Raw genomic sequence first — 27,974 nt, 5'->3', positions numbered from 1 at the left:
AAAGGCCCAAACAATGACCCAACAGGTGGAATCGTCGATGACACAGTATTCGAGACTGTGTCAAGTGGTGGTACCTCCAGACTAAGCAATGTTATCGCCCAGTGATAGTGTGTCAGGCGGTGGTATTGCATAGTATTAGTGCTGTCGGCAATAATACCACCTAGCACTGGCAATGGTACCGCCAGTACCCAGAAGACCCGAGAAAAGACTAGTTTTGGCTCCAAATTTGAATCCATTTGGAGCCTATAAATATCCCTCTCATCCCTGGTTAACAAATACAAGTACAGAGAACTTAAAAGTGGGAAAACGCTGTAGCATTCACTTAGAGAAATCTCCTCCTCTAATTCTAAAGTTTAGAATTCGGTTTTGGGAGGAGTGAGTGCTTGTAAAAGGTTATCTCCTAAACCTTTGAAAAGGAGAAGAGAGGTGTAAAAGGGTAGTTGATCTTCACGCTTGAAAGAAGATCAGTAATGGAAGCTAATGGCCTCAAGTGAAGAGGAATCAGGAGTGGATGTAGGTAACGATGATCGAACCACTATAAAAATCTGATTTATATTTATATTTTATTCTTTACATATTTACTTTCACCACTATAAAAGGCTTACAAGTGTTCCAAAGGATAACTAAGAGCAGCCAAATCATATTAATTTCTGGTTTCGAATGAACGAATATATATATATATATATATATATGTATTCGAACGAGGTCATGGAATGCATTCCATGCCATGTACCGAGAAAGAAGGTGATCATCTGTCGGTACGAGAACGAAGTTGAGGATTGCTGCAACCCAACACCACAATGACCAAAGAGAGTGGCTTCTGAATTCATTATTGACCTGTTAGATGATGTGGTGTGTGTAACGCTTCCAATCCAGCGAAAAGTCACGAATAATATAAAGTTATAATTATGTAGATTTTGAATGCAAGAGCAGAATCAAAATAAAGTAGATTTCATAATTATCACATAATCTAATTCATGATACATCAACCCATAGGATACACAATAGATTTAACAACTCCGTAAGAATTCTCAATATTTCAATCCAAATAACATAGAAAATAATATAAACATACAGTGATCTTAATATATTAATTATATAATTTAATCAATAACCGATCCATCATGTTTCAACCGCACACTCAGAAAAATTTAAAGATAATCTGATACAAGCAACCCACAGTTCAATAAATACCGTGATTCATATGTTAATCAAAACTTATCATAAATAAATAATAAAAAGATGAAACAATTAAATCCTGGCATCAAATACCTTTATTCGCAAAATATTATATAAAGGAAGCATAAACTGGCGCAGAGACCTTTCATTGACCCTGCAAAGAAATCAACACAAGAATTAAGAGAATATATACACACACATATATAGCTAAGTTATTGGATAGAACCAAGAAAAATGACTTACAAGGAAGACCAATGCCCTTATTCTGGAGGTACATTTGTGTCATACTTATATGGATCCTTGATGTATCGCATGTATTCTTCGGAATTAGTTTGAATTCGGACATTTGGAATCTGTTGGATGATGTTCCAATGCTCGTTGCCCTCGAGACAGCTCCTTAGCAGCACTATGTTGCAGTACACTTCAAGTTTGCGGAAGCTCCATTGTGCAGAATTAGGGCGCTGTTGATCAATTAAGCGGGATAACCACTGAGGAAGCTGATCCATATGTTCCGGACATATCAGGACCACGTGCTGCAGCTTGTCGAGATTATCCACGTACTCTAGACTGGGGCAATCCATCACCTTCAGATACTTCATGGCAACGTTGGATATTCTGCTCAACATCTTATTGTCTCTGACGAGCAGCTTGTAACTTAAGCGGAGCTTTGTGACTTGTCTCAAGTTGTGAGCTCTCCGAATGCACAATTCCTTCAAGTTGGTAGCGTGGGATAGGCCTTCTGGAAGAGCTCTCAGTTTGGGACAGTCTACGAGAAAACATTCATTTAGATTGGGAAACAGCTTCAGGTGTGTTCTGTGACCACCTTCCTCCACCCCGCATAGTGACCATTCTTCCCAGTTGGGCATGTCGTTGATCACCAAATACTCAAGTTTGGGAAATGCACAAGTTCCTGGGAAACTGCGGCCGAGAAACTCAGGCCCAACGGTCATGACCGCTTTGGCTCCTTTGATCCGAAGAATTTTCAGCAAGGGCAGCATGCCCAGAGGAGGGAACTCTGTGCATGATGGGAACACCAAAAGCTCCAATTGGACCAGGTTAGGGAGTGATTCGCCCAGGGAGGACGACATCATCCAGTTTGGGAATTGTCGACCCGGGAATTGTTCGATGAAAAGAGTTCGTAGGCTTGAAGGAGGAGAGAGTTCATTGCATATCTTCTCGGCTCTCATCTGGATTTGCTCCTCCTTTCTCCATGTTGTTGCTCTTCTATCCTCACCACTATCAGTGGCATCTCCATCTTCCCCATCTTCTGGTGGCATCCAACTTAAAATTAGTTCCCTAAGAGAATGTTTCTCCGCTAGTGCCGAAGCTGCCGTCACTGCCCTCTCTAGCCTGTATATGCTCAGATATCTTAGCTTGGAAAGATGTTGTAGCTCCTCTAATCCACACCCGACCTCGTCCACCTCGTTCGTCGGATTGTCATGACCGACCACAAATCCATTGAGGTTGTTAATATTTATCAATTTCCCGATTCCCTTCGGTACATGAGTCAAAGGAGTGTCTTCAATAACGAGACTCCTTAGATTGTGTAGCCTAGTGATGGTCATGGGAAGCTTGTATAAATATTTACATCCTGAGATATTCAAGGTTTGAAGGTTTACAAGGCACCCTATAGATTCCGATATCTCATGAATCTTTGTTCTATCAAGATCTAGGTATCTTAGGTGCAATAGATCTCTGATGCAATTTGGAATTCTTTCGATTGATGTATCGCAAAGATCCAATACCCGTAAATTTGGTAACCCTTCGAGTACGTTATCCTCAATTGTAGTAGTTGAGAGGGAGTCTCTGACCACTAAAGTTCTCAAACATTTCTCTTCTATGATGTGATCCGACAGTACTAGTTTTATTCCCATGTTAGATATCAACAACCGACGAATCTTAGCGTTGGCTTTTATATTTAATCTCTGACCAACTGTAATCGAAAGTCCTTCTTCTTTCATCAAGTGTGTAGCGAGCGCCCGTAAATGGTCATGCATACAAAACACATTCCTGTTTACAAACGATGGATCCAGTTGTAGAAGATTCCTCGAAACTAGTTCCCAATAGTACTCCTCGGCTACATCTTCCATCAGCCTACCTCCTGCTTCTACAATAAGGCCTTCTGCTACCCAAAACCGAATAATATCATTGTAATGAAAAAACTCGCACATGAAGAACGAGCAATAAAGAAAGCATTGTTTCAAATGAGATGGTAGATCCTCATAGCTCAAGTGCAAAGCTCTTGGAACTTCTTCGTCAATCTGCCGATTCGTACTCCATGCGTCATTCTCGAGGACTTGTTCCCACTCCGCTGTGCTTCTGTCCTTGGAAATTAGAACCCCTGCAATAGCTTTGATAGCAAGAGGTAGTCCATCACATTTTCTAACAATTTTCCTACCTACTGCCTCCAACCTACGCATGTCATCCTCCTCCCCAGCTGCGAATACAGTCTTCCCAAGCAACATCCACCCGCTGTTATCATCCATTTTCTCAGCTTGGTGCATATAGCTGGCTTTCATACCTCTTAACACTGTTTCGTTTCGAGTGGTAACTAAGATCGTGCTGCTACCTGCTCCTTGACTTAGTGGTTTCCTCAGGAAATCAGTCCATACATTTGGACTCCACACGTCGTCCAACACGAGAAATAAATTTTTAGTAAGGAGCGAGGCAAGTTTGGGCTCCAATTCTGCTCTGCTTTCTCCCTCAAAAGATTCTGCTTTGGTTTCACCTCCTGCACACCGAATTAACTCTCTGAGTAACTTGATCTCCGAATAATCATTTGAGATATACAACCACTTTCGGATAGGAATGTTTGCTTTGATCCTTTCATCATTATATATTTTACTTGCTAGAGTAGTTTTCCCGATTCCACCCATTCCAACAATCCCAAAAACACGACACTTTTGTTCGGTGTTCTCCAACATGCGATTGATTAGATCGTCGGCAGCTTCTTCGATTTGTTCCCCCACAATGTCCTCCTCAACTTCCAAGGGAGACGTCTCACGTGGTGGAGGTAGTTTTTTAGGGTGGGATTGTTGGCTTGGGGGCTGTAGATTTCGAAGGATGGAGCTATCTGCCGCTATTCGTTTCAGCCTATCATTGATTTCTTCGATTTGGCCTGCGATCTTATGGCGGTATTTGGTACACCGAAAGCAGGAAGAGAGGAAGCTTAAAGGAAGGCTTACCGCCCCTGAGGCTGATGTCGACGCCCGAACCTCCAAGAGCTTTCCCCCTTCCATCACGCACAGATCCATGACGTCGTCGGCGTCGTACATGACTTCCTTCAGCTTCCTCACCCAGAGCTCCATGCCGGGATCCCCGCTGCGGCTCTTCTGCTCGGCATGCTGGAGGAAACATTTGATCGTCTCCAGCGTCTCCTGCAACGCCTTGATCTTCTTCTTCACGCCCAGCACTTTGCATATCTCTCCCTCTACGAAAGTTGCCACATCGTCGACGTATCTCGAAACGAAAGTATCCAGAATCATTGCCATCTCTCCAGGACGAACAGGGAAAAGGCCTCGGCACTCTCGGGAAGAAGACTCGATGCCCCAAGTGGTGGTTCCTCGAGCACACTTACATATGATGATAGAATTTTCATCAAAAGAATAACTTAAGTTGGAAATGCTTGCTCGCAGTCATTGTCGAGAAAGAAATTTTGTTATGATTGTCAAGTATTTTTCGAGTCTTATTTAATTAATTCTTAGGAATTCTAGTATAGAAGAATCATTGATAAATTAAGATTTATTTATTCTATCAAAATCTTATTATCAAATTCTTTGGTTCGATCTTACCATTTCCATCTCATCTTTTCAATCCTTAAATTAATATAAATAATTTAAGTATATATAATTTATACAAGGTATGTTTGATTTAAATCAAACTAATTAAAAGGATCATAAACATAACTACTAAGAATTTTATAAAATAAGTACTTAGAATAAATGATAAAAAATCTAAAAAATTTAATTTTATGATAATTACTAATAATATTTAGACATTATTATAGTTTATAACTATCGCACTGAAATATTTTTAAAGATCAATTTAAATTTGTTGATAAGTTATCGATTGACATATTAATGAAAGAATTAATTAAAATTTAGTGTGAAAGTATTTAAGGAATTCAAACAAAACTATAACCTCAAGAACATTGCATGTTGGGCAAGAATATAGTTGAGTTCTTTTTTATACAATTTATTTTTAATTTTATTTCTTCTTAGTTTGACTCATTTAAAATTTATTATAATAAAAATTAAGGATAAGTGAAACTTAAATGAGCTGACTAGTATATGTATTTAGAAAGAATTAAAATTAAAATAGGAAAGACTCATAATATTTTGGGTACAACTCAAGAATTGGATTCAATTCAAGGATTGGATTCAATTCAAGGATTGAGTAACAATAAAAGAAAGAAAAAGCTTTAATCATTTGAGTTTATAAATGCTATATAAACTCATAAAAGAAAATTATTTTGTAAAAATAAGAGTCTTCAATTTACATGAAAAAAATTAGATTCAAGGACTATTTTTAAATATATATTGTTTATCTAAAAAAATTCAATGGATATAGATCTTATTACTCTTATTATAGTACAAAAATAGTTGAATCTAGTAATATAAGATTCTTAGAAAATAATAAATTAATTAGAGCAAAATTTTCAAATTTAATATTAAAAAATTATAGATTTATACTCTTTTATCATTTTATATTCGAGAGATTTTTTTCCTTAAATCACTGAAAGAATTGATGAATATGAATAATAAAATAATATTAATAAATAATAAAAAAAATCATATATATATATATATAATCATGTATATATTCTATCAATTTTTTGATTTATTATTTAATTATTAATTATTAGATTTTTCTTCTTCCCCAACAATCTTGGAGTTCACTAAATATAATAACTTGATTTCTTAGTGAGACATAAATTCTTCTTGAAAATTGATAGAAATAATTGAAAATTACGAGGGACATAAATATATGTCTTATTGAAAATTGTAATGACAAAATATGTCATCAGGATAAAATATATAAAATCCCTTAAGAAAAAGGTAAGATCAAATTATTGAAAACAAACAACAAACATGTGGAACACATTACTTTCGTAGAATTCACATGAGATCATCCACACAATTGGTGTCTCTCTAGTTAAAGCCCAAGCCGCCATGAGAAATCCAACATTATTGCACGTAACTGTTAGCTAAAGGAAACGTAGATGTAAAGTTAAAATAGCACACATCTAAATGACATTGACTCGTCATTCGTTAGATTACTATTCGACATAACATCCCACCAACCTGACAATCCATTCTGTGATATCCAATGAGCATTTAAATGACTCGGTCTTCGCTTTACTTCTGTTCGACATGACATTCCACCGAACCTAATAATCAATTCTGTAACATCTAACGAGCATCTAAACGACATTGACTCGTCCTTGCTTGACTACTGTTCGACATGATATCCCACAAACCATGATAATCTACTCCATAACATCTAATGAGCATCTAAATGGCATTGACTGGTTCTTCGCTTAACTACTGTTCGATGTGACATCCTAACAAACCTAATAATTCATTTCGTAATATCTAATAAGTGATTGTGTGATCTGTTAGCATATGACGATTACCTGAGAGATAATTTAAATATTAAAGACTTTATAAATTAATATACTATTAGTTTCACATTGGCTAATAAGGTATTAAAGTCTCCCTCACTCTCAAAGACCCTAGAATCTTTATCAATTTATCAGATATCAGTGAGTTATGATGTAATATTTAGAGAGTAACATTTTGTCTTTAAATACTTTTATATTAAATTGTGATCAAAATAGTTAAAAAACGTGTCATGGAATCCAATTTGGTTTTGGATTAGACGAGTGATTTAGACCTAAGTGGCGCAATTATAAATGTCGTGCAGCATCTATTCTAGAATGTGGTCCAATAGTTTTCTCCCTTTCAGTTAAAAACATATTGATCTTGTGCGTCCACTCTATTTTTTTTCTCTTTTCTTTACACATACTCGGTCCTCTAATTGATTAATTCATATTTGTAATATTATTAACTTGTCTCGATCAATTTTCATCCCGAGGTCTTGTAGTTTTTGCCTCATCATTTCGATCCTGTCACTTTCATCTCGCTACTTCAACCATATTACTTTTGTTCTATCATGGTTGTCTCATTCTCCTTCGGTACTTTTGACATTTACTATTTTGATCTTATTACTGTCCACGATCTCAAACCTTTTAGAATATATGATTCTATCTAATTAAATAAGATATATTATAAATATGATTGGATTCTGATTACAGTAATTGGTCAATAAAAATAAAGTCTAACTATGGTAAAATTCCTTATGAGATACCTTTGATGGGAAGGACTCTTAATTACTTATCATAGACCCTTTACTCTTAGGGACTCAATGCGGATATGTGTGACGTAATGTTATTGAGAGATTACATATCTTTTTTCATCTATTTTTAATCCCCAATTTATCGCTCATAACGATCTTCTGAAGGATAGGAAAAGAAGAGAAGGCGAGTCTAACATTTCTTGTAGATCAACATCAATGTAGCTTTTGAATTCGACGACGGTATGCCTATAGAGCAGATAAAGACTTTTTGAGCAGCATCGAAAAGTATACATATTATATATGATTTATTATTATTTGATTTTAATTTTTGACATTAAAAATTTTCATATAATAACATAATTATAAATTTTATATTTACAATCCTCTGTCATATCTACCTCGTGAAAGTAGGATAACTCTAAGGCCCTCCAGAGTGCCTACTTAAAGAAATAGGTGGCGATGACCAAAAGCACCACTATTGCAATGAAAGAAGAAGATGGTGTTTGCTATTAGGAGAGACCTTTTATGATATTAGAGAAAAACAAAATGTTAAATGAAAGACAAAGTCCCAAAAAGCTAAAAAGAAAGACTTTTCAAAAAATTATCCCCAAGTTATTTTTAAAAACAGATAGCACAACGAAAAGAAAAAAAAAACTAAACTACCACCTTTTTATTGAGTTAATATTCACAATCACAATAAAAAATGTTTTGTAACAACACAGATCCATTTTTTCTCAAAAGATTGTTTTGTCCATCTGAAAAACCAAAAAAAAACAAAAAAAACCAGTGTCTTCAACTCTAGCATGAAAAGCTGATAAAATTAAACCATCTAAGATAGGGATTTAGATACAAACCATGAAACATTGAAAAAGTTGGAATCTAATTGTTCAATTCAAACAGGTCTTTGTCTTTAGGCCCACATGAGATGATGTGAGCGTGAGTACTTCTAAACTAATAATTCATAGCCACTACTGATCGATATGGATTGATGGGTCTAATACATCGACGATATAAAAAAATTCTAAAAGAAAAAAATTAGAAAGATAAAGATAAACAAAAAAAATATTTTTTAAAATATATATATTAAATACAAACAACAAATAAGTCTTCATCTTGAGTCCCACACAGAAAGATAAAGCTAAACAACCACATTTTGATGTAACATTGAAAAACTTGGAATCAAATTATTGAATATATCACTTTAATAGTTTATCGTAAGATTATGAATTTGAATATTATCTTTATTATTTACTTTTTAAAAATATATTAAATATAAATAATAAATAAGTTTTTGTCTTGAGGCCCATATGAGATAATGTAAGTGTTAGCTTTTATATGCGAGTGAATTGGTTGCATAATAGATGATGTCATGACTCATTCAAACTAATAATTCATAGCCATTGATCAATATGGATTGATGGGTCCAATACAACCACGATATAAAAAAATTTTAAAAGAAAAAAAATTAGAAAGATAAAACTAAACAAAAAAAAATATTTTTTAAAATATATATATTAAATACAAACAACAAATAAGTCTTTGTTTTGAGACCCACATGAAAGATAAAGCTAAACAACCACATTTTGATGTAAAATTGAAAAACTTAGAATCAAATTATTGAATATATCACTTTAATAGTTTCTTGTAAGATTATGAATTTGAATCTTAGATTTATCATTTTATTTTTAAAAATATTAAATATAAATAATAAATAAGTCTTCGTCTTTAGGCCCACATGATGTGAGAATTAGCTTTTATATGAGAATGATTCGGAAGCATGATAGTTGATGTCATGACTCATCCAAACTAATAATTCATTGCCACTAACCGATATAGATTGATGGGTCAAATATACTCGCGATATAAAAAAATTCTAAAAGAAAAAAAATAAAAAGATAAAGCTAAACAAAAAATATTTTTTAAAATATATATATTAAAGACAAACAACAAATAAGTCTTCATCTTGAGACCCATATGAAAGATAAAGCTAAACAACAAAATTTTGATGTAACATTGAAAAACTTTAATAGTTGAATATATCATTTTGATGTAACAAATAAGTCCAATACACCCGCGATATAAAAAAAATTTAAAAGAAAAAAGTTAGAAAGATAAAACTAAACAAAAAAATATTTTTTTTAAAATATATATATTAAGTATAAACAACAAATAAGTCTTTGTCTTGAGACCCACTTAAAAGATAAAGCTAAACAACGACCTTTTAATATAAAGTTGAAAAACTTGGAATAAAGTTATTGAATATATCACTTTAATAGTTTACCATAAAATTATAAATTTAAATCTCAGCTTTATTATTTATTTTTTAAAATATTAAATACAAACAACAAACAAATCTTCGTCTTAAGGATGCGAGTGTTAGCTTTTATATATGAATGATTCAATATGATTGCATGATAGCTGATATCACACTTATCTGAACCAATAATCATAGCCATAGATAATATGGATTGATGGTCCAATACACCCGTGATATAAAAGAATTTTAAAGAAAAGAAATCACAAAGATAAAGCTAAACCATCTTTTGATGTGACTTTGAAAAACAAGTTATTAAATATATCACTTTAATAGTTTATCATAAGATTATGAATTATAAATTTGAATCCTAGCTTCCTCATTTATTTTTTTAAAAATACATTAAATATAAATAACAAATAATTTTTGGTCTTAAGCCCTCCCAAATCAGATGATGTGAGTGTTAGTTTTTATATTCGAAAGAATCGACATGGGCTAAAGATAAAGCTAAACAATCTTTTAGCTTGATTCCAAACCAATAATTCACTACTCATCAGATGATGAATCGACATAAGATAATGTGAGTGTTAGTGTTAGTGTTAGCGTTAGTGTTAGTGTCACTAACACTAGATGATGTGAGTGTTAGTGTTAGTGTCACTAATCATCCAAACCAATTATTCATAGCTAAAGATAAATCTAAACAATCTTTTTGGATATAACGTTAAAAAACTTAGAATTAAATTATTGAGTGTATCATTTTAATACTTTATCATATGATTTTGAAATCAAATATTATTTTCATCATTTCTCTTTTAAAAAATTATATATATTAAATATAAACAATAAATAAATCTTTCTCTCGAGGACCACATGAGAGATGATGTGAGTGTCAGCTTCTATATGCGAATGATTCAACATGGTTGCATGATAGCTTTGACTACGAGAAATGTACCACTACGAGTCGAGTTGTTTCTTTCTAATTGACACTCACTAGCGACTATCGCATCATCCTTTTGTTGACTATTCTTGCATAGGCCATCGCATGACAAAGTCTCGGAAACAGAACTCCCTGAACATGCTGGTTGAGTTCGAAAAATCTATCAGGTAGTCGATTCAAAGAATCCGTGAAACAACTGTGTATAACCAGCAACTCAGCGTGGAGGTCGGAGGAATCGCATGACGAAATATTGGGAACAGCTAGCAAAATTTGACATCCTGCCGATGAATCCACAGAATCTAGGAGAGGATTACAATATTGTACTACTGAAGTATATAGCATGCGTCTCCTATGGCACGCCTAAGTTTATTGAGCGTAGGTTATCGAACATCCATAAGCACTATGCCCCCACAATCAACATAACACAGAATATGGTACGGGCATTTCGAGAGATTCATGCAAGTTGAAATTAATGTTTCTGGTCCCAAACATCTAAATATTTCCTGATGGAGATGTATCACCAACCCATGCAGATATTATTTATTGCATGAAGCAAACACAACCCCCACAGGGTGAATGTGTTGGATGCTTTCGTTCATTCTCGGGAGTTGAAAGCATAAAGTGTACACACACACACAAGTTTCTTCAGGAGCCTATTGAGTTAACATCATGTGAAGTCAATAGTGACTCCTACCAAATTTTGTCCTGATATTACTGATGCAATATAATAACAACATTTTAATTGGACTTGACTACATGCATCTTTTCATCCTAAAAAGAATAAAAAAAATATTTTCGACGTGCTTAATACTTTAGTAAATGAGCACATTGTGAGCTGTTATGTTGAATGAGACAAATAGATAATCTTTTAATGAACCCTCGGTGCCAAATCAGTATTTTTATTATCCTTTATTCATGATAAGTTAAGGGGGGTTTGGGATAATATAGTATCCAAAAATGTTAATTAAGAAGTAGAAGAGGTTAATTGACAAAAAAAAATTAGAGATGGTCATCGATCTAAATGATGAATTTGATCCAACATGACCTACTTTTCAAATATTATCATAATAGAATTGATCATCAATTCAAAGTGTTGGTTCCTCGTTTGCGTCTTAATATCTCTAAGTTGAAGGATGTTATAAAACTACATCATATCATCTCTGGTGTGAACCTTTCGATGTTTAAGTTAACGAACTATTTTTCTTATGACGTTCCGATTGATTATCAATTCTAACTATATTAAAAGTACCATCATCACGTCCCTCTCATAAAATTAGGTGGAGACGGCCATCACCCTTTGAACAATAGAAAATTGTGTTCCCTAATGCTAAATATTTGACGTACTAATTAACTCATTTTGCACGGCATAAGATTCCATTTGGTGGGTCTGTGTTGAGCTGTGGACTGTCTTTTAGCTACCTTCTTGTCAGCTAATAATTGATGCCAAAAGAATCAGTAGATTTGATGCCAAAATACACATTTATTATGTATCATTTTCTTGTGACGAAACACATAATAATCGACCAAAGTTAATTCCACTAAATTGAATCACACTCTTATAAATTTCAGATGGGATCGAGCTACTAATCAGACATCAGCTAACACAGAACGAAGAAGAACTATGATCTCTCATTTCAACCAGTCAACGGCATAGCCCACATTGAATGTAATACTAGAAGAGTATAATTACAGTTCTAAATTGAACGGAGCTTAAAGCTAGAAACAATTCTTTATTAGAATTGAAGAGTCATATTTGTCTCACACCACATCGGGCAATTGAACAATAGGATTATCAAAAGCACAAGAACTGAGAGAGAGAGAGAGAGTGTGTGTGTGTGTGTTGAGAATTTAGGAGGGATTTTTTTTAGTTTTTGAGATTGTCATAACTCAAACTTAGTTTCTTACCATAAAACCGCATCGTGTATTCCACGACAGAGTATTCAACAAAAACATAAAGTTGTTTTCTTCTTGCTTTGGGGATGCTGTTGAAGGCACCCCAAGAACTCATATAATGTAGGAAAGAAGACTTGCTTGTGTATACATCTGATTCGATAACTAAATAACTTAGAAACTTCTTCTGTCTTATAACTTTGAATCCTCATTGATGATCGAAAGAGTGTAACGTCTCTTGTACGATAATTATGTGATTGGTAGGGTTGCAGTGGTGGATTAGATTTCAAAATAGAGATGAGAAACAAAATGAATTTTCATTAAATCTTAGATTACAATATCCTTCACCATTGTTTTCTCCACAACTATACTAATTAAGAACCGGTAACTACCTAATTTATTTCCTAAAATACTCATAATATTTCATATATTTTCAAGACATTCATATTTATATAAAACACAACACGTTGACATTAACAACCGTAAAAAAAAATGTTGGTTTCGATGGACAATGAAACAACTCCTGTGGTTCGATCTTGAACATACTCTACGATCATTTATTAATATGTTATTAATCCTTGGCCTTTTTCTTATTATAAGATTTTGCCTTGAATCAATTTTCTTTTAAAAAAATAATTTGATTTCTAAATATTTGATGGATTTATAATTATTAATTTGAGCTTAAGCTTTCTAAACTAAGTGAGAATCAAGGCTTCATTGAGTAAGCCATGGCATGTAAAGGAAATTTTTATTCAAAGAAGGTCCTTTAACACTTTAATCCATAATCCATAGATGTTTTATTCTATTGCACAAAAACATGTAGTTTGTGTTTCCAAAAGAGAAATGTATTAACTAAGCAATAGAAACAAGAAAGGAGCTCTGTAGATCAAAAGCACAAAAAAACAATTGGGCTGAGAGGGTCAGTTCCCTCGTCAAAAAAATACAGATTTGATTAGCCTAACATATCTAGTGAACTAATTAGCAGCCTTATTCCACTCTCTATATATATACATGAGAGATTACGTAGGAATCAAAACAATACTGAGCGGAAGGACAGCTCTTTAGCAATCCTAAGCCGCATTTCAGTTCAAATTTTCTAAAGATCCACTGAGCGGAAGAAATGCTTTGGGACTGCTCAATTAGACTCAAGAACCACTGCGGAAGCTGCTCCATTTGTAGTGGACATATCAGTTTTATGTGTGGCAGCCGGTCGAGACTATCCAGGTGCTCCAGATTTGGACAACCATGAACCTCTAAAAACTTCACGGAAACATTGGATATTCTGTTCAACTTCTTGTTGTCTGTGACTCTGAGAACGTCATCCAACCGGAGGTTTGTGACTTCTCTTAAGTCGTGAGCTCCATAGAGGTACAATTCTTTCAAGTTGGTACCATGGGATAGGCCTTCCGGAAGAGCTCTCAGCTTGGAGCAGTCGGCAAGAACACACTCCTTTAGATTGGGAAACAGTCTTCCCTGCCCGCCTACCGACCATTCTTCCCGGTTGGACATGTCGTTGAACTCCAGATGTTCGAGTTTCGGGAATGCGGAAGATCCCACCGGCAAACTGCAGCCGAGAAATTCAACTCCGATGGTTTTGACGGCTTTGAAACTTACGATCTCCATATATTTTAGCAGCGATAACATCCCTAGAGGAGGTAGCTCGGTGCATGATGGGAAGTGCCAGAGCTTCAAGTATTCCAGGTTAGCAAAAGATTGGTCCAGCGAGTGTGACACCATCCAGCCTGGGAGTCTCCGACCGAAGAATTGGCTGATGGTAAGGTCTGCAGGCTTGTTGGAGGAGAGAGTTCATTATATATCTTCTCTGCTCTCTCGATTTCCTCCTCGTCCTCCTGGTCATGTATTCTGTTCCCATCTCCATTATCTTCTTCTTCCTCCTCGTCTTCACTCTCTTCGTCCTCATCTACACCGTCATCGTCGTCTTCAACATCCTCGCCATCGTTCGCGACATGCATCCAACTCAAAAGCAGATAACTAAGGAAGCGTTTCTCCGCAAGTACCGACGCTGATCCCGTCGCTACTGCTCTCTCCAGTTTGGATATTCTCGGATATCTTAGCTCGGAAAGTGCTCGCAATTCCTCCAAGTCGCACCCCTCGGCCATCTCGTTCGTTGGGTCATCAAGGTCGACCACAAGTCCTTAAAGATTGTTAAGCTTTGTTAACTTTTAGATTCCCGTGGGTACATGAGTCAGCGGAGTATCGAAAGCATCGAGACACCTCAGGCCGTGCAGCCTCGTGACAGCATTAGGAAGCCTGTGCAAGTGGTTGCAGTGAGAAACGATCAAAGTCTAGATGTTTGCAAGTCGGCCTATCGGTTTGGTGTATCATTAATCTTTGTACCATGAAGATCTAAGTATCTTAGATGCAATGGATCCTCGATGCAATCCGAAATTCTATCGATCGATGTGATAAGAATTAAACGAAGAAGATAAAGAGATAGAAATTGTAGAAGAAACTATGAAATGTATAAGATGTAATTGGCTGATTCATTTGATAGTGAGCTCTTGATAGATATTTATATACACTCAGCAGGGAGGTTATACACATTCAGCAGGGAGGATTTTTCTCAACTGCTTAGAGATTTCCTCAACTGCTTTGAGGAAATCTTATCTGCTTATCATGCCCCCGCAAGATTGAGCTTCCATCAAGGATACTTATCTTGGACCGATGAGATGAAAATAGTTTCCGGGCGAGAGGCTTTGTGAGTGAGTCTGCTAGTTGATCAGCTATATGTACGTGAGAAACACGGAGTTGATGTCTGACAACTTGATCTCGCACGAAGTGGAAGTCGATGGCAATGTGTTTCATGCGGGAATGGAACACTGGATTGGCACATAAGTAGGTAGCGCCAATATTGTCACAATATATTGTAGGAACAACCGTGGAGTTGACGTTGAGTTCCTTGAGCAGATTTGTGACCCAATTGAGTTCAGCAGCGACGGTGGTGATGGCACGGTATTCAGCTTCAGTTGTTGATCGTGCAACCGTCTTTTGTTTTTTAGAACTCCAACTGATTGGAGTGACTCCAAGGAAGACAATGTATCCTGACGTAGATGTTCTATCATCAAAGTTCCCTGCCCAATCAGCATCAGCAAAGGCATGGAGATGGAGGGAAGTATTTTTGCGAAGAAGAATGCCATAATTAAGAGTCCCTTTAAGATACCGCAAAATTCGTTTGACCGTAGACCAATGCATAGTAGATGGTCGATGCATGAATTGTGATAATTTATTGACAGCAAATGAAATATCTGGACGCGTGAGAGCCAAGTACTGTAAGGAGCCAAGGACTTGTCGATATTGAGTCGAATCTGTAGCAGGACTTTCATCACATAATTTAAGTGATTCACTGGTAGAGAGAGGAGTTGTCACCTCTTTCGCATCCTGCATGTTTGTTTTTGATAATAAATCTTGAATATACTTTCTTTGTGATAGGAAGAGACCTGAAGATGTAAATATTGCTTCCACTCCCAGAAAGTAGCTTAAAGTTCCTAGATCTTTGAGGGAGAAGCGATCGGCCAAGTGCTTTAGAAATGCTTGAGTCTTCAAAGGATCATTTCCTGTGACAATAATATCATCCACATATACTAAAAGATATATTATGCTTCCATTATGCTGGCAAATGAATAACGAGGTATCAAACTTGGAATTGATGAAGCCAATTGAGGTCAAAAACGAGCCAAGCTCGTTATACCAAGCCCTTGGAGCTAAGCGTTGAGGAACCAGAATGAGTAATAGGAATTCTTTTACCGTCACCGATGATGATATCTTTATTTCCGTCATAGTTGTTGTGGATGGACAAGTTTTGAAGATCAGAGGTGATGTGATGAGAGGCACCCGAGTCCACAATCCAATTAGGTTGGGTAGGAGTTGGAGTAGCCATGAAATTCGCCTGAGGCCACTCTGATGGAGCAGGGAGCCTGGGGCGAGAGCGACAGACTTTCACGGAGTGTCCGACTTTATCACATAGTTGGCAAATGACTCGATGGTGGTTTGTGAAGTCAGGACGCGACGATTGAGGATTATGAAAGTTACCACCTTGATATGGATGAGGGGGGTTTGGTCTAGGCGCCATAGGGCTGGGAGGCAGCTTAGCCAGACCGTTGTTGACGTGCTTATTGTACTGGTTGCTCTTCCTCTTGGATTTTTGATTAACTTGAGCTGTAATAGGTGGTTCGGGCATCATATCATCACGCTTCAAGTAGTCTCATAGTCGATCAACTTATCATAAAGTTCTTCGAATGATATTGGTGAGTCGCGTGCCCGAAGAGCTACTGCCAGTTCTTTGTACTCGCCTCCTAGGCCATTGAGGGTATGGATTAGGACTTCTTCATCATTGAGAGAATGACCTATCAAAACCAAGTCATCGATGATAACTTTGATAGTTTGTAGATAATCAACAATAGTACTTCCCTCTTGTTTTATTTTCATCAGATTGGAGAGAAGTCCGAGCATGCGAGTACGTGAGCAATTTGCCAAAGTTGTTTGTAACTTGCACCATGCTTCTGCAGCAGTCGTACATGAGGATATTAGCGGGGCAACGGATCCAGCAACGGAAGCTTGAATAGCTTGGAGGATGAGGCGATCTTGATGTAACCATAGTTTGTGGGCTGGATTTGACACTGGACTGGGTTCGCCTGGGATGTTGACCATGTCAGGTGGACACGGGAGAGAGCCATCAACATAACCTAGGAGATCATAACCAAATAGAAGATTAGAAAGTTGTGCCCGCCAAGATGCGTAGTTGCCGCCTTTGGATAATTTGAAGGGAATTAGTTGCCGCCTTTGGATAATTTGAAGGGAATGAGTGCTGCAACATTGATGGTGATAAGACTTTGAGAAGTACTCAAAATTCCTGTAGAAATAGGGATAGGAATATCGGAAGGGGAAAATGAAGACATCCTAGATATTTTATGGCGGTTTAAGTGATCTTTACAGAAGATGTAAAGATATAGGAGGGAGAGAGGAGGAGAAAAACAGATCAATGCGCTGCAGAGGAGGCTGCAGCACGATGAACTGCAGAGAAGGCTGCAGCGATGCACTGCAGAGGAGGCTGCAGTGATGGGCGAGAAATCTGCAGCGAAAAAGGCAGTGATGGCTGTGGCGGGAGGTAGATGATGAATACGTCAACGGTAGAAGAGTCGCTGTATGCAATGCCGAAGAGGGCTGCTGCTTCTTCTAGAGGGACTGGTAGGCTGTAGCGATGCAGAATGCAGGAGAGATTGTTGCAGCGAGGTGGGAGAAATTTCTGCAGCTTGCAGCGATTTCTTCAGCGATGCTGGAGAAATCTACAAGGTTGGAGATAGTTGCAGTAATGCAGTGTTGGAGTTTGGTGGCCGGAAGAGCGGCGGAGTTTTCAGCGGAAGACTTCGATTGGCAAGGGAGCAGCAGCCGGCGGTAGAAACAAATGTCGTGACTGTGCTTACTTTACGAGCGTTGCCCACGGATCTGATATTAGCAGCCGCAAGTGCTGCAGTAGGCTGCAGCGAATGGCTACGGTTGAGGGGTGGAGACGTCGCCACAAGAGGGATGGTCGAGCGGCTGCGGCCCAAGGGGAGGCGATGGACTCCGGTCAGGAAGCGATTGTGAAGAGTCAAACAGCGAGAAGAGGGCTTGCTCTAGGCAAACTGCTCTGATACCATGATAAGAATTAAACGAAGAAGATAAAGAGATAGAAATTGTAGAAGAAACTATGAAATGTATAAGATGTAATTGGCTAATTCATTTGATAGTGAGCTCTTGATAGCTATTTATATACACTCAGCAGGGAGGTTATACACATTCAGCAGGGAGGATTTTTTTCAACTGCTTAGAGATTTCCTCAACTGCCTTGAGGAAATCTTATCTGCTTATCACGATGTATCTCTCAAATCCAACACTTGTAGGTGCGGTAACCTTCTCAGCACATCGTCGTCGATTATCGTTGTCCCCCATGTTGCAACCTACGAATCTTGGTGTTTGCTTGTATATCTAATTCCCCTCCATGTCTAATCGAAATCCCTTCGTCTCTCATCAAATATGCACCAAGGGATCGTAAATGATCATGCATAGAGCAACGACTATTGTCTGCCTACAATGGATCCAACTGTAGCAGATTCCTCCAAACTAGTTCCCAATAGTACTCCTCGGCTACATCTTCCATCAGCCTATTATTATTTCCATGTTATACGATAAGGCCTTCAGCCACCCAAAACCGAACGATTTGTCTGAAATGTATAGTACTTCTCTCTGGGTATAAGGAGCAATAGATAAAACATTGTTTCAGGTAAGATGGTAAATCCTGGTGGCTCAAATTCAAAGCCCCCGGTACTCCATCCTCCATCTTGTTCATACTCCAAGCATCACTCTCAAGGACTTCTTCCCACTTCACTATGCTTCTGTTCTTGTAAGCTAAAACCCCTGCAATAGCTTTGATGGAAAGAGGAAGTCCACATTTTCTAACAATTTTCCTACCGACGCATGTCATCCTCCTCCCCAGCTTCGAATGATCTCTTCCGAAGCAACATCCACCCACTATTTTCATTCATTTTCTCCACTTGGTGGATATAGCTATATCTGATACCTATCAACACACTTTCTTTTCTCGTGGTAACTAAGATCATGCTGCTGCCTACTCCTTTACTTAGTGGTCTCGTGAGGAAATCATTCCAAACAGTTGCACTCCAAACGTCGTCCAACACGAGAAACAAGTTTTTGGTCAGGAGAGAGGCGAGTTTAGGTTCCAATTCTGACCTGCTTACTCCCTTCAAAGATTCTGCACCTTCGGCTGCACACCTCACTAGCTCTTTCAGTAAATCGATCTCGGAATAATCCTTAGACACATACAACCATTTACTGATAGGAAAGTTGTCCTTGATCCTTTGGTCGTTGTATATTTTACGTGCTAAAGTGGTCTTTCCGATGCCACCCATCCCTACAATCCCAAAAACACGACACTTTTGCTTATTTTTCTGGAGCATGGCATCGATCAGATTGTGGGCAGCTACTTCAATTTGTTCCCCGACAATGTCTCCCGTGTAGTTGTTTTGTGAGGTTGGGGTTCTTGGGTTGCCGACACTATCTCAGACACCAAGGCATTGAACTCGGCCATTTCTTTCAGTCTAGCATTAAGTGCTTCGATTTTGGTAGCGATCTCATGACGGTATTTAGTGCACTTAAAGCTAGAGGAAACAAAGCTGAGAGGGGAGCTTACCGCTGACGCTGATGACGGCGGAGCTTCCAACAGTTTCCCACCTTCGATCGTGCAGAGATCGATGATATCATCGGCATCGTACATGAGATCTTTCAGCATCCTCACCCAGTTGTCAATGACGGCGCTCCCACGCCTCTTCCGCTCTGCATCTTGGATCAAACATCTGATTTTGACCAAGTTTTCCGTCAGCGATTTGATCTCCTTCTTCACGCCTAGCACCTTGCATATCTCTCCCTCCAGAAACTCTGTTACGACTTTAAGGTATCTTGAAACAAAGAAATTAAGGATCATTGCCATGATCTCTTTGACACCAACCGAGGAAATGCCACACCACTCAGAAAGAAAGTTTGATGTGTTGTTTGCACGGCCAAGTGTTCCTTGAGCACAAATATATTTGTATCCAAGAGCAGCATCATCAGTAGAACAAACAGGCTAAAACAAACCACGCCTGCAAACAAAATTACGACAAATGTCAAGGATGGAGTCTTACCTTCACCGGTTCCCGTTGGCAAGCGAAACGAAAAAAAAGGAACGCTCGTCTGTCTGCATTCAAACCGGTAGCTATAATTTTAAGATGAGAGCGCACTCGCATGCAGCAGTATCTATGTTTCTTTCCACTGTGCATGTTTTGTTGCATTAGATACCAGAAATCTCCGGTCATTGGTCGAGTCATGAAATCGTACGAGCGGCCCGGCCCCTAACGACAGAAGTTAATCGACCGAGGAACAACATGGAATTGTTTCCTAAGGTGATCCATGCAGTAGCCGTCAGAAATCAGATTACCTTATCATCTACTTTCTTATTCTTCCGAGATCTGAGACAAATAAGACGAGTAGCTCAACGGAGAAGACGGCAGAGTCACATGGCGAAATCTCGGAAGTAGATGTCGCGGTATCTGGGAAGTGTGTGCAACTGTTCAAGTTTGAGATGAAGATGAGACCCAGCAGCTCAGCGGAGTGGACGGAGGAGTTGCGGGGCGAAGTCTCGGAAACAGAGATCGCAGGACACGCTGAACAGCTGTGTTTGCTGAGTTCGAAAAATCTGCAAGGAGTCGATTCAAAGAATCTGTGAAACAACTGTGTATAACCAGCGACTCGGCGCAGAGGACGGATGGCGAAATATTGGAAAGGAACGAATTCGAAACAGAGCTTCTAAATGATAATTTCTCATAGCGCTTCTTTATTTTTTTTTAATTTCTCACAGCGCTTCTATTTTAAAAAGAATTCGAAACAGAATTTTTCTAAATGATTATTTTATCCTTTTGTCAGCTGTCCCCTCCATCTAGTCTAACCCATTGGCCATCGTCTTTGTCGTCGCCCTCGTGGTCTATAGTAATTATATTCGTCCACTGATAGGGAATAACCTCGTGTATAATGGAGGAGGGTAAGCATGAGGGCTATAACGAAAGAGACAACCCTGCTTGTATGCCGTAGAGGGGGGTGGCCAACGGTGGCGATGGGACGTTGGAGGCATTGGCGGGTCTAAAGAAAAAAGAGATTAAATGATTTTTTCATTAGACTAGAAACATTGTTTTAGAAAATTTTTTTAAGTATGAGCATTCTAAAAATATTTCGAAAAGTATAATTCTAAGAAAATTGATATCGTACCAATAAATTCATACTATGGATGTACTCTTGAAGTATAGTATGAGACTTGTATGACGAGCAATAATTTAATTATTTAAAATAGATATCTCCACTATTAAAAACTATGCCCCCACTATCAAGTATTTAAAATAGGTGGTATAATTTAATTCAAATCTAATATTCATGTGATAATAAAATATAGAATAAAAATAAAATAAAAGTAGAATATTTATATTCAATTTATTTTTGCTATCGAACAATTTCATTTTAATAACTTTTGATATTCTTAACATATCCTATGCAAATGGATATAAATGTCCTCAATTTACTATTTAATTCTGACAATTTTTTTAAAATCTAATTATATTATTGTTGTTGTTGTTATTCTCTTCTTAATCATCAAAGCATCTATCATTGTTGGAGATACAAAATAATTAAAAATAAATAAATAATCAAATGAAACTTTATGAAGATTGAAGAGGTGGTGAGAAATAATTTTTGATATTTGTTGGATCGATTTAACATGTTTGGTTAAATGCTCGGAAGATGATATTCTGGGTATTTTTGTAACAATCCGAAAGATATTAGTTTTTGGATTATCAATCTAGAAGATGTTATATTATAAGTCATCTTTTAGGGTTGTGAGAAATAAGGGTTGTCCATATAAATCTACATAGAACATGATAATTTATTGAAGGACACTTTATTAGGTAGTATGGACATTTCTATTTTTTTTTAATACCAATTTTGTCCTCCCCCATCTTCCGGTGGCATCCAACTTAAACTCGTCGAGTTTGCATCCAGAGAGATCGTAGATGGTCATGCAAAGAAAAATATCGAATCTACCCGCAAAAGGTTCCTCCAAACTAGTTCTAGCCCGCAGCACTCATCGGCTACATCTTCCATCAACCTACCTACCTCCTCGTTCTACAATAAAGCCTTCGGCCACCCAAAACGGAGCAATATCCTTGTAATACAGAAAGACCTTCGTAGAGAAAGAACAATAAAGAAAAAATTGTTTCAGACGAGATGGTAAATCCTCGTAGCTCGGTGACGGTGCTCCTACCGCTCCACATCTTGAACGTAACATCTGATAGCCTCCAACCTTCGCTGCAGATTCATATTAATTTCATACTTCCAATGGACCGGAGTTAAGGCTTACAAGCGTTCCAAAGAATAACTAAGACCAGCTAAATCATATTAATTTCAGGTTTCCAACGAACGAATATATATATTGATCCTGAATACATTTACATGAGAAGGAAAAATATGAATGCATCAAACGAGGTCATGGAATGCATTCCATGCCATGTACTAAGAAAGAAGTGCAACCCAACACCACAATGACCAAAGAGAGTGGCTTCTGAATTCATTATTGGCCTGGTAGACTATGAATGAGGTGGTGTGTAACGCTGAAGCGGATAGTACAAAGTTATAATTCTGTAGATTTTGAATGCAAGAAAAGAATCAAAATAAAGTAGATTTCATAATTATCACACAATCTAATTCATGATAAATCAACCCATAGGATACACAATAGATTTAACAACTTCCTAAGAATTCTCAATATTTCAATCCAAATAACATAGAAAATAATCTAAACCTACAGTGATCTTAATAGATTAATTATATAATTTAATCAATAACCGATCCATCATGTTTCAACCGCACACTCAGAAAAATTTAAAGATAATCTGATATAATCAACCCACAGTTCAATAAATACCGTGATTCATATGTTAATCAAAACTTATCATAAATAAATAATAATAAGATGAAACCATTAAATCCCGGCATCAAATACCTTTATTCGCAAAATATTATATAAAGGAAGCATAAACTGGCGCAGAGACCTTTCATTGAACCTGCAAAGAAATCAACAAAAGAATTAAGAGAATATATACACACATATATAGCTAAGTTATCGGATAGAACCAAGAAAAATGACTTACAAGGAAGACCAATGCCCTTATTCTGGAGGTACATTTGTGTCATACTTATATGGATCCTTGATGTATCGCATATATTCTTCGGAAAAAGTTTGAAATTTGACATCTGGAATCCGTTGGATGATGTTCCAATGCTCGTTGCCCTCGAGACAGCTCCTTAGCAGCACTATGTTGCAGTGCACTTCAAGTTTGCGGAAGCTCCATTGTGCAGAATTAGGGCGCTGTTGATCAATTAAGCGGGATAACCACGGGGGAAGCTGATCCATATGTTCCGGACATGTCAGGACCAGGTGCTGCAGCTTGTCGAGATTATCCACGCACTCTAGATTGGGGCAATCCTCCACCTCCAGATACTTCATGGCAACGTCGGATATTCTGTTCAGCATCTTGTTATCTGTGACAGACAGGTTGTAACTCAAGCGGAGCTTTGTTACTTCTCTCAAGTTGTGAGCTCCCCAGATGTGCAATTCCTTCAAGTTGGTAGCGTGGGATAGGCCTTCTGGAAGAGCTCTCAGTTTGGGACAGTCTACGAGACAACATTCCTTTAGATTGGGAAACAGCTTCAGGTGTGTTCTGTGACCACCTTCCTCCACACCGCATAGTGACCATTCTTCCCAGTTGGGCATGTCGTTGATCTCCAAATACTCAAGTTTGGGAAATGCACAAGTTCCCGGGAAACTGTGGCCGAGAAACTCAGGCCCAATGGTCATGACCGCTTTGGCTCCTATGATCTTAAGATATTTCAGCAGGGGCAGCATGCCCAGAGGAGGGAGCTCTGCGCATGATGGGAACACCGAAAGATACAAGTATTGCAGGTTAGGGAGTGATTCGCCCAGGGAGGACGACATCATCCAGTTTGGGAATTGTCGACCCGGGAATCGTACGATGACAAGAGTTCGTAAGCTTGAAGGAGGAGAGAGTTCATTACATATCTTCTCGGCTCCCATCTGGATTTGCTCCTCTTTTCTCCATGTTGTTGCTCTTCTATCCTCACCACTATCGGTGGCATCTCCATCTTCCCCATCTTCTGGTGGCATCCAACTTAAAATTAGTTCCCTAAGAGAACGTTTCTCCGCTAGTGCCGACGCTGCCGTCACTGCCCTCTCTAGCCTGTATATACTCAGATATCTTAGCTTGGAAAGAGGTTGCAGCTCCTCTAATCCACACCCGGTCTCGTCCACCTCGTTCGTCGGATTGTCATGACCGATCACAAATCCTTGGAGTATGTTAATATTTATCAATTTCCCGATTCCCTTCGGTACATGAGTCAGAGGAGTCTCTTCAACAACGAGACTCCTTAGATTATATAGTCTAGTGATGGTCATGGGAAGTTTGTACAAGTGTTTACATCCTGAGATATTCAAAGTTTGAAGGTTTACAAGACACCCTATTGATTCCGGTATCTCATGAATATTTGTTATATCAAGATCTAAGTATCTTAGGTGCAATAGATCTCCGATGCAATTTGGAATTCTCTCGACTGATGTGTTACAAAGATCCAATACTCGTAAATTTGGTAACCCTTCGAGTACATTATCCTCAATTGTGATGGTTGAGTGGGAGTCTCTGATCACTAAAGTTCTCAAACATTTCTTTTCTATGATGTGATCCGACAGTACTAATTTTATTCCCATGTTAAATATCAACAACCGACGAATCTTCGCGTTGGCTTTTATATCTAATCTTTGACCAACTGTAATCGAAAATCCTTCGTCTTTCATCAAGTATGTAGCGAGCGCTCGTAAATGGTCATGGATACAAAACATGCTCCTGTTTATAAACGATGGATCCAGTTGTAGAAGATTCCTCGAAACTAGTTCCCAATAGTACTCCTCGGCTACATCTTCCATCAACCTACCTTCTGCTTCTACGATAAGGCCTTCTGCTACCCAAAACCGAATAATATCATTGTAATGAAAAACCTTCCAGGTGAAGAACGAGCAATAAAGAAAGCATTGTTTCAGATGAGATGGTAGATCCTCATAGCTCAAGTGCAAAGCCCTTGGAACTTCTTCGTCGATCTGACGGTTCGTACTCCATGCGTCATTCTCGAGGACTTGTTCCCACTCCGCTGTGCTTCTGTCCTTGGAAATTAGAACCCCTGCAATAGCTTTGATAGCAAGAGGAAGTCCATCACATTTTCTAACAATTTTCCTACCTACTTCCTCCAACCTACGCATGTCATCCTCCTCCCCAGCTTCGAATACCGTCTTCCCAAGCAACAGCCACCCGCTGTTATCATCCATTTTCTCAGCTTGGTGCATATAGCTGCCTTTCATACCACTTAACACTGTTTCGATTCGAGTGGTAACTAAGATCGTGCTGCTACCTGCTCCCTTACTTAGTGGTTTCCTCAGGAAATCAGTCCATACATTTGGACTCCACACGTCGTCCAACACGAGAAATAATTTTTTAGTAAGGAGCGAGGCAAGTTTGGGTTCCAATTCTGCTCTGCTTTCTCCCTCAAAAGATTCTGCTTTGGTTTCATCTCCTGCACACCGAATTAACTCTCTGAGTAACTTGATCTCCGTATAATCCTTTGAGATATACAACCACTTTTGGATAGGAAAGTTTGCTTTGATCCTTCCATCATTATATATTTTACTTGCCAGAGTAGTTTTCCCGATTCCACCCATTCCAACAATCCCAAAAACACGACACTTTTGTTCGGTGTTCTCCAACATGCGATTGATTAGATCGTCGGCAGCTTCTTCGATTTGTTCCCCCACAATGTCCTCCTCAACTTCCAAGGGAGACGTCTCACGTGGTGGAGGTGGTTTTTTAGGGTGGAGTTGTTGGCTTGCGGGCTGTAGATTTCCAAGGATGGAGTTATCTGCCGCTATTCGTTTCAGCCTATCATTGATTGCTTCGATTTGGCCTGCGATCTCATGGCGGTATTTGGTACACCGAAAGCAGGAAGAGACGAAGCTGAAAGGAAGGCTTACCACCCCTGAGGCTGATGCCGACGCCCGAACCTCCAAGGGCTTTCCCCCTTCCATCACGCACAGATCGATGACGTCGTCGGCGTCGTACATGACTTCCTTCAGCTTCCTCACCCAGAGCTCCATGACGGGATCCCCGCTGCGGCTCTTCTGCTCGGCATCCTGGAGGAAACATCTGATCGTCTCCAGCGTCTCCTGCAGCGCCTTGATCTCCTTCTTCACGCCCAGCACTTTGCATATCTCTCCCTCCACGAAAGCTGCCACATCGTTGACGTATCTCGAAACGAAAGTATCCAGAACCATTGCCATCTCTCGAGGACGAACAGGGAAAAGGCCTCGGCACTCTCGGGAAGAAGACTCGATGCCCCAAGTGGTGGTTCCTCGAGCACACTTACGTATGATGCTTAATGCCTACACCGATCGAATTTTCATCAAAAGAATAAATTGCATTGAGGAGCATGACCGATCGATACAACACCATTAGCATGCATCCCTTCGTTCACAATAAATAGCAACTAGCTGGCTGAGGTGTTGACTCGCCGGAGCCAATAATTCATGGCGTCATCGATGAGCATCGAGGAGGGCGCTGTGAAAGAATTTTCTTTTTTAATAAAAATAATAATAATATGACGTTGTTAAGTTACCAGCTTACGGTTGACTTTATAATAATAATAATAATAATAATAATAATAATAATAATAATAATAATAATAATAATAATAATAATAAAACAATGCCTTGGGGAGATTAGGATATCAAGATTGGATTTTTTGGATATTCATAAACTTAATCTTGATTTCTTAGGGAGATTAGGATATAAAGTATAGAAATTAATAAATGAACTTGTTTCAAGAATAATCGACTTTCACTCACAGGAATCATAAGCATGATTTATTCGGTTTTAGAGTTATTCAAAAATTAACTTTTTTTTATTCAGTGAAAATATTTTATTTGTAATTTAAATATCACAAATGAGATCATGGTTGATATCAATTCTATATCTTTCTTTAACCTCTCCATAGATTAGAAAAAGAGTGCAAATGATTATGCAGTTGCAACGCATTGTCACATGGAATAAAATAATCTTTTTCGCATTTTGAAGTTGGATAATATTAGATTATTGGATCACTCAATTCAACTCAATTTAGTTGGATTTTTATTTAATTATAATTATATTTGAGAAATCTCAACAAAATAAAATATCATGATATTCAAATATGTTGTCGCATTGAACAAATCTCACCTATAAGTATTTATTTTATAGATCAAAACCTTTGAATATTCCTTTAAAAGTTCAAAATCCATTTCAAACTCTAATTCATGTTGTTATACTTTGAAACTCAGATATATTATGTTTTCATATAATTATTTAACTTAAAACAAACTAAAGCTAATCATGATTAAAAATGGTTAACTTGGTTTTTTTTAATGCGATTAATTTATCAAGAGTGGTTTTTTAATATGTAATTTATCAAGAGAAGTCATTACTGATTGATATTTATCGGATGGTGGTTTTTATTGAAAAATTAGGGAGGGAGGGATATTTTTTTTTTATAAAAATCAATTTTATCTTCCTATTCAAATTATTATTATTATTATTATTTTAAACTTGTTCACTGAGCTAATTCGAATTAGTTAACCGATTCAATAAATCGATTTGGGTCAATGAATTC

The 27,974-nt window shown here is 37.8% G+C and overlaps 2 protein-coding genes across 4 annotated transcripts; both read right to left on the bottom strand.

Annotated features, from left to right (window-relative positions):
• Positions 1-1,061: 1,061 nt before the first annotated feature.
• On the bottom strand, positions 1,062-4,765 carry LOC104000579 (putative disease resistance protein RGA4). 2 transcript variants are annotated; one of them, XM_065086197.1, is made up of 3 exons: positions 4,365-4,763; positions 1,423-3,910; positions 1,062-1,333 (listed from the first exon to the last, which is right to left on the bottom strand). In XM_065086197.1, the coding sequence occupies exons 1-2, from the start codon at positions 4,597-4,599 to the stop codon at positions 1,440-1,442; spliced, it is 2,706 nt and encodes a 901-aa protein (XP_064942269.1). In that variant the 5' UTR covers positions 4,600-4,763; the 3' UTR covers positions 1,062-1,333; positions 1,423-1,439. The 2 variants fall into 2 exon arrangements, with proteins under 2 accessions (XP_064942269.1, XP_009420934.2); XM_009422659.3 differs by having other exon boundaries at positions 1,423-4,765.
• A 17,532-nt stretch (positions 4,766-22,297) lies between these two features.
• LOC135595365 (putative disease resistance protein RGA3) lies at positions 22,298-26,814 on the bottom strand. Of its 2 annotated transcripts, XR_010480363.1 has the most exons (3): positions 23,363-26,814; positions 23,215-23,275; positions 22,298-22,850 (listed from the first exon to the last, which is right to left on the bottom strand). XR_010480363.1 is itself a non-coding variant. In XM_065086193.1 (2 exons), the coding sequence occupies exon 1, from the start codon at positions 26,608-26,610 to the stop codon at positions 23,380-23,382; it is 3,231 nt and encodes a 1,076-aa protein (XP_064942265.1). In that variant the 5' UTR covers positions 26,611-26,814; the 3' UTR covers positions 22,967-23,275; positions 23,363-23,379. The 2 variants fall into 2 exon arrangements, 1 of the variants encoding a protein (XP_064942265.1); XM_065086193.1 differs by lacking the exon at positions 22,298-22,850 and having other exon boundaries at positions 22,967-23,275.
• Between the last annotated feature and the right edge of the window lie 1,160 nt (positions 26,815-27,974).

This window comes from Musa acuminata, chromosome BXJ1-10 (genome assembly GCF_036884655.1).
Source record: "Musa acuminata AAA Group cultivar baxijiao chromosome BXJ1-10, Cavendish_Baxijiao_AAA, whole genome shotgun sequence".
In the NCBI taxonomy this organism is placed as follows: domain Eukaryota; kingdom Viridiplantae; phylum Streptophyta; class Magnoliopsida; order Zingiberales; family Musaceae; genus Musa; species Musa acuminata.
Note: the sequence above shows the minus strand (reverse complement) of the source record. Positions and strands in the feature narration are given on the sequence as shown.

Excerpts from the sequence above, each read along its gene's own strand:
- LOC135595365 (XM_065086193.1), bottom strand. The coding sequence starts at position 26,610 with ATGGCAATGGTTCTGGATACTTTCGTTTCGAGATACGTCAACGATGTG.
- LOC104000579 (XM_009422659.3), bottom strand. The coding sequence starts at position 4,670 with ATGGCAATGATTCTGGATACTTTCGTTTCGAGATACGTCGACGATGTG.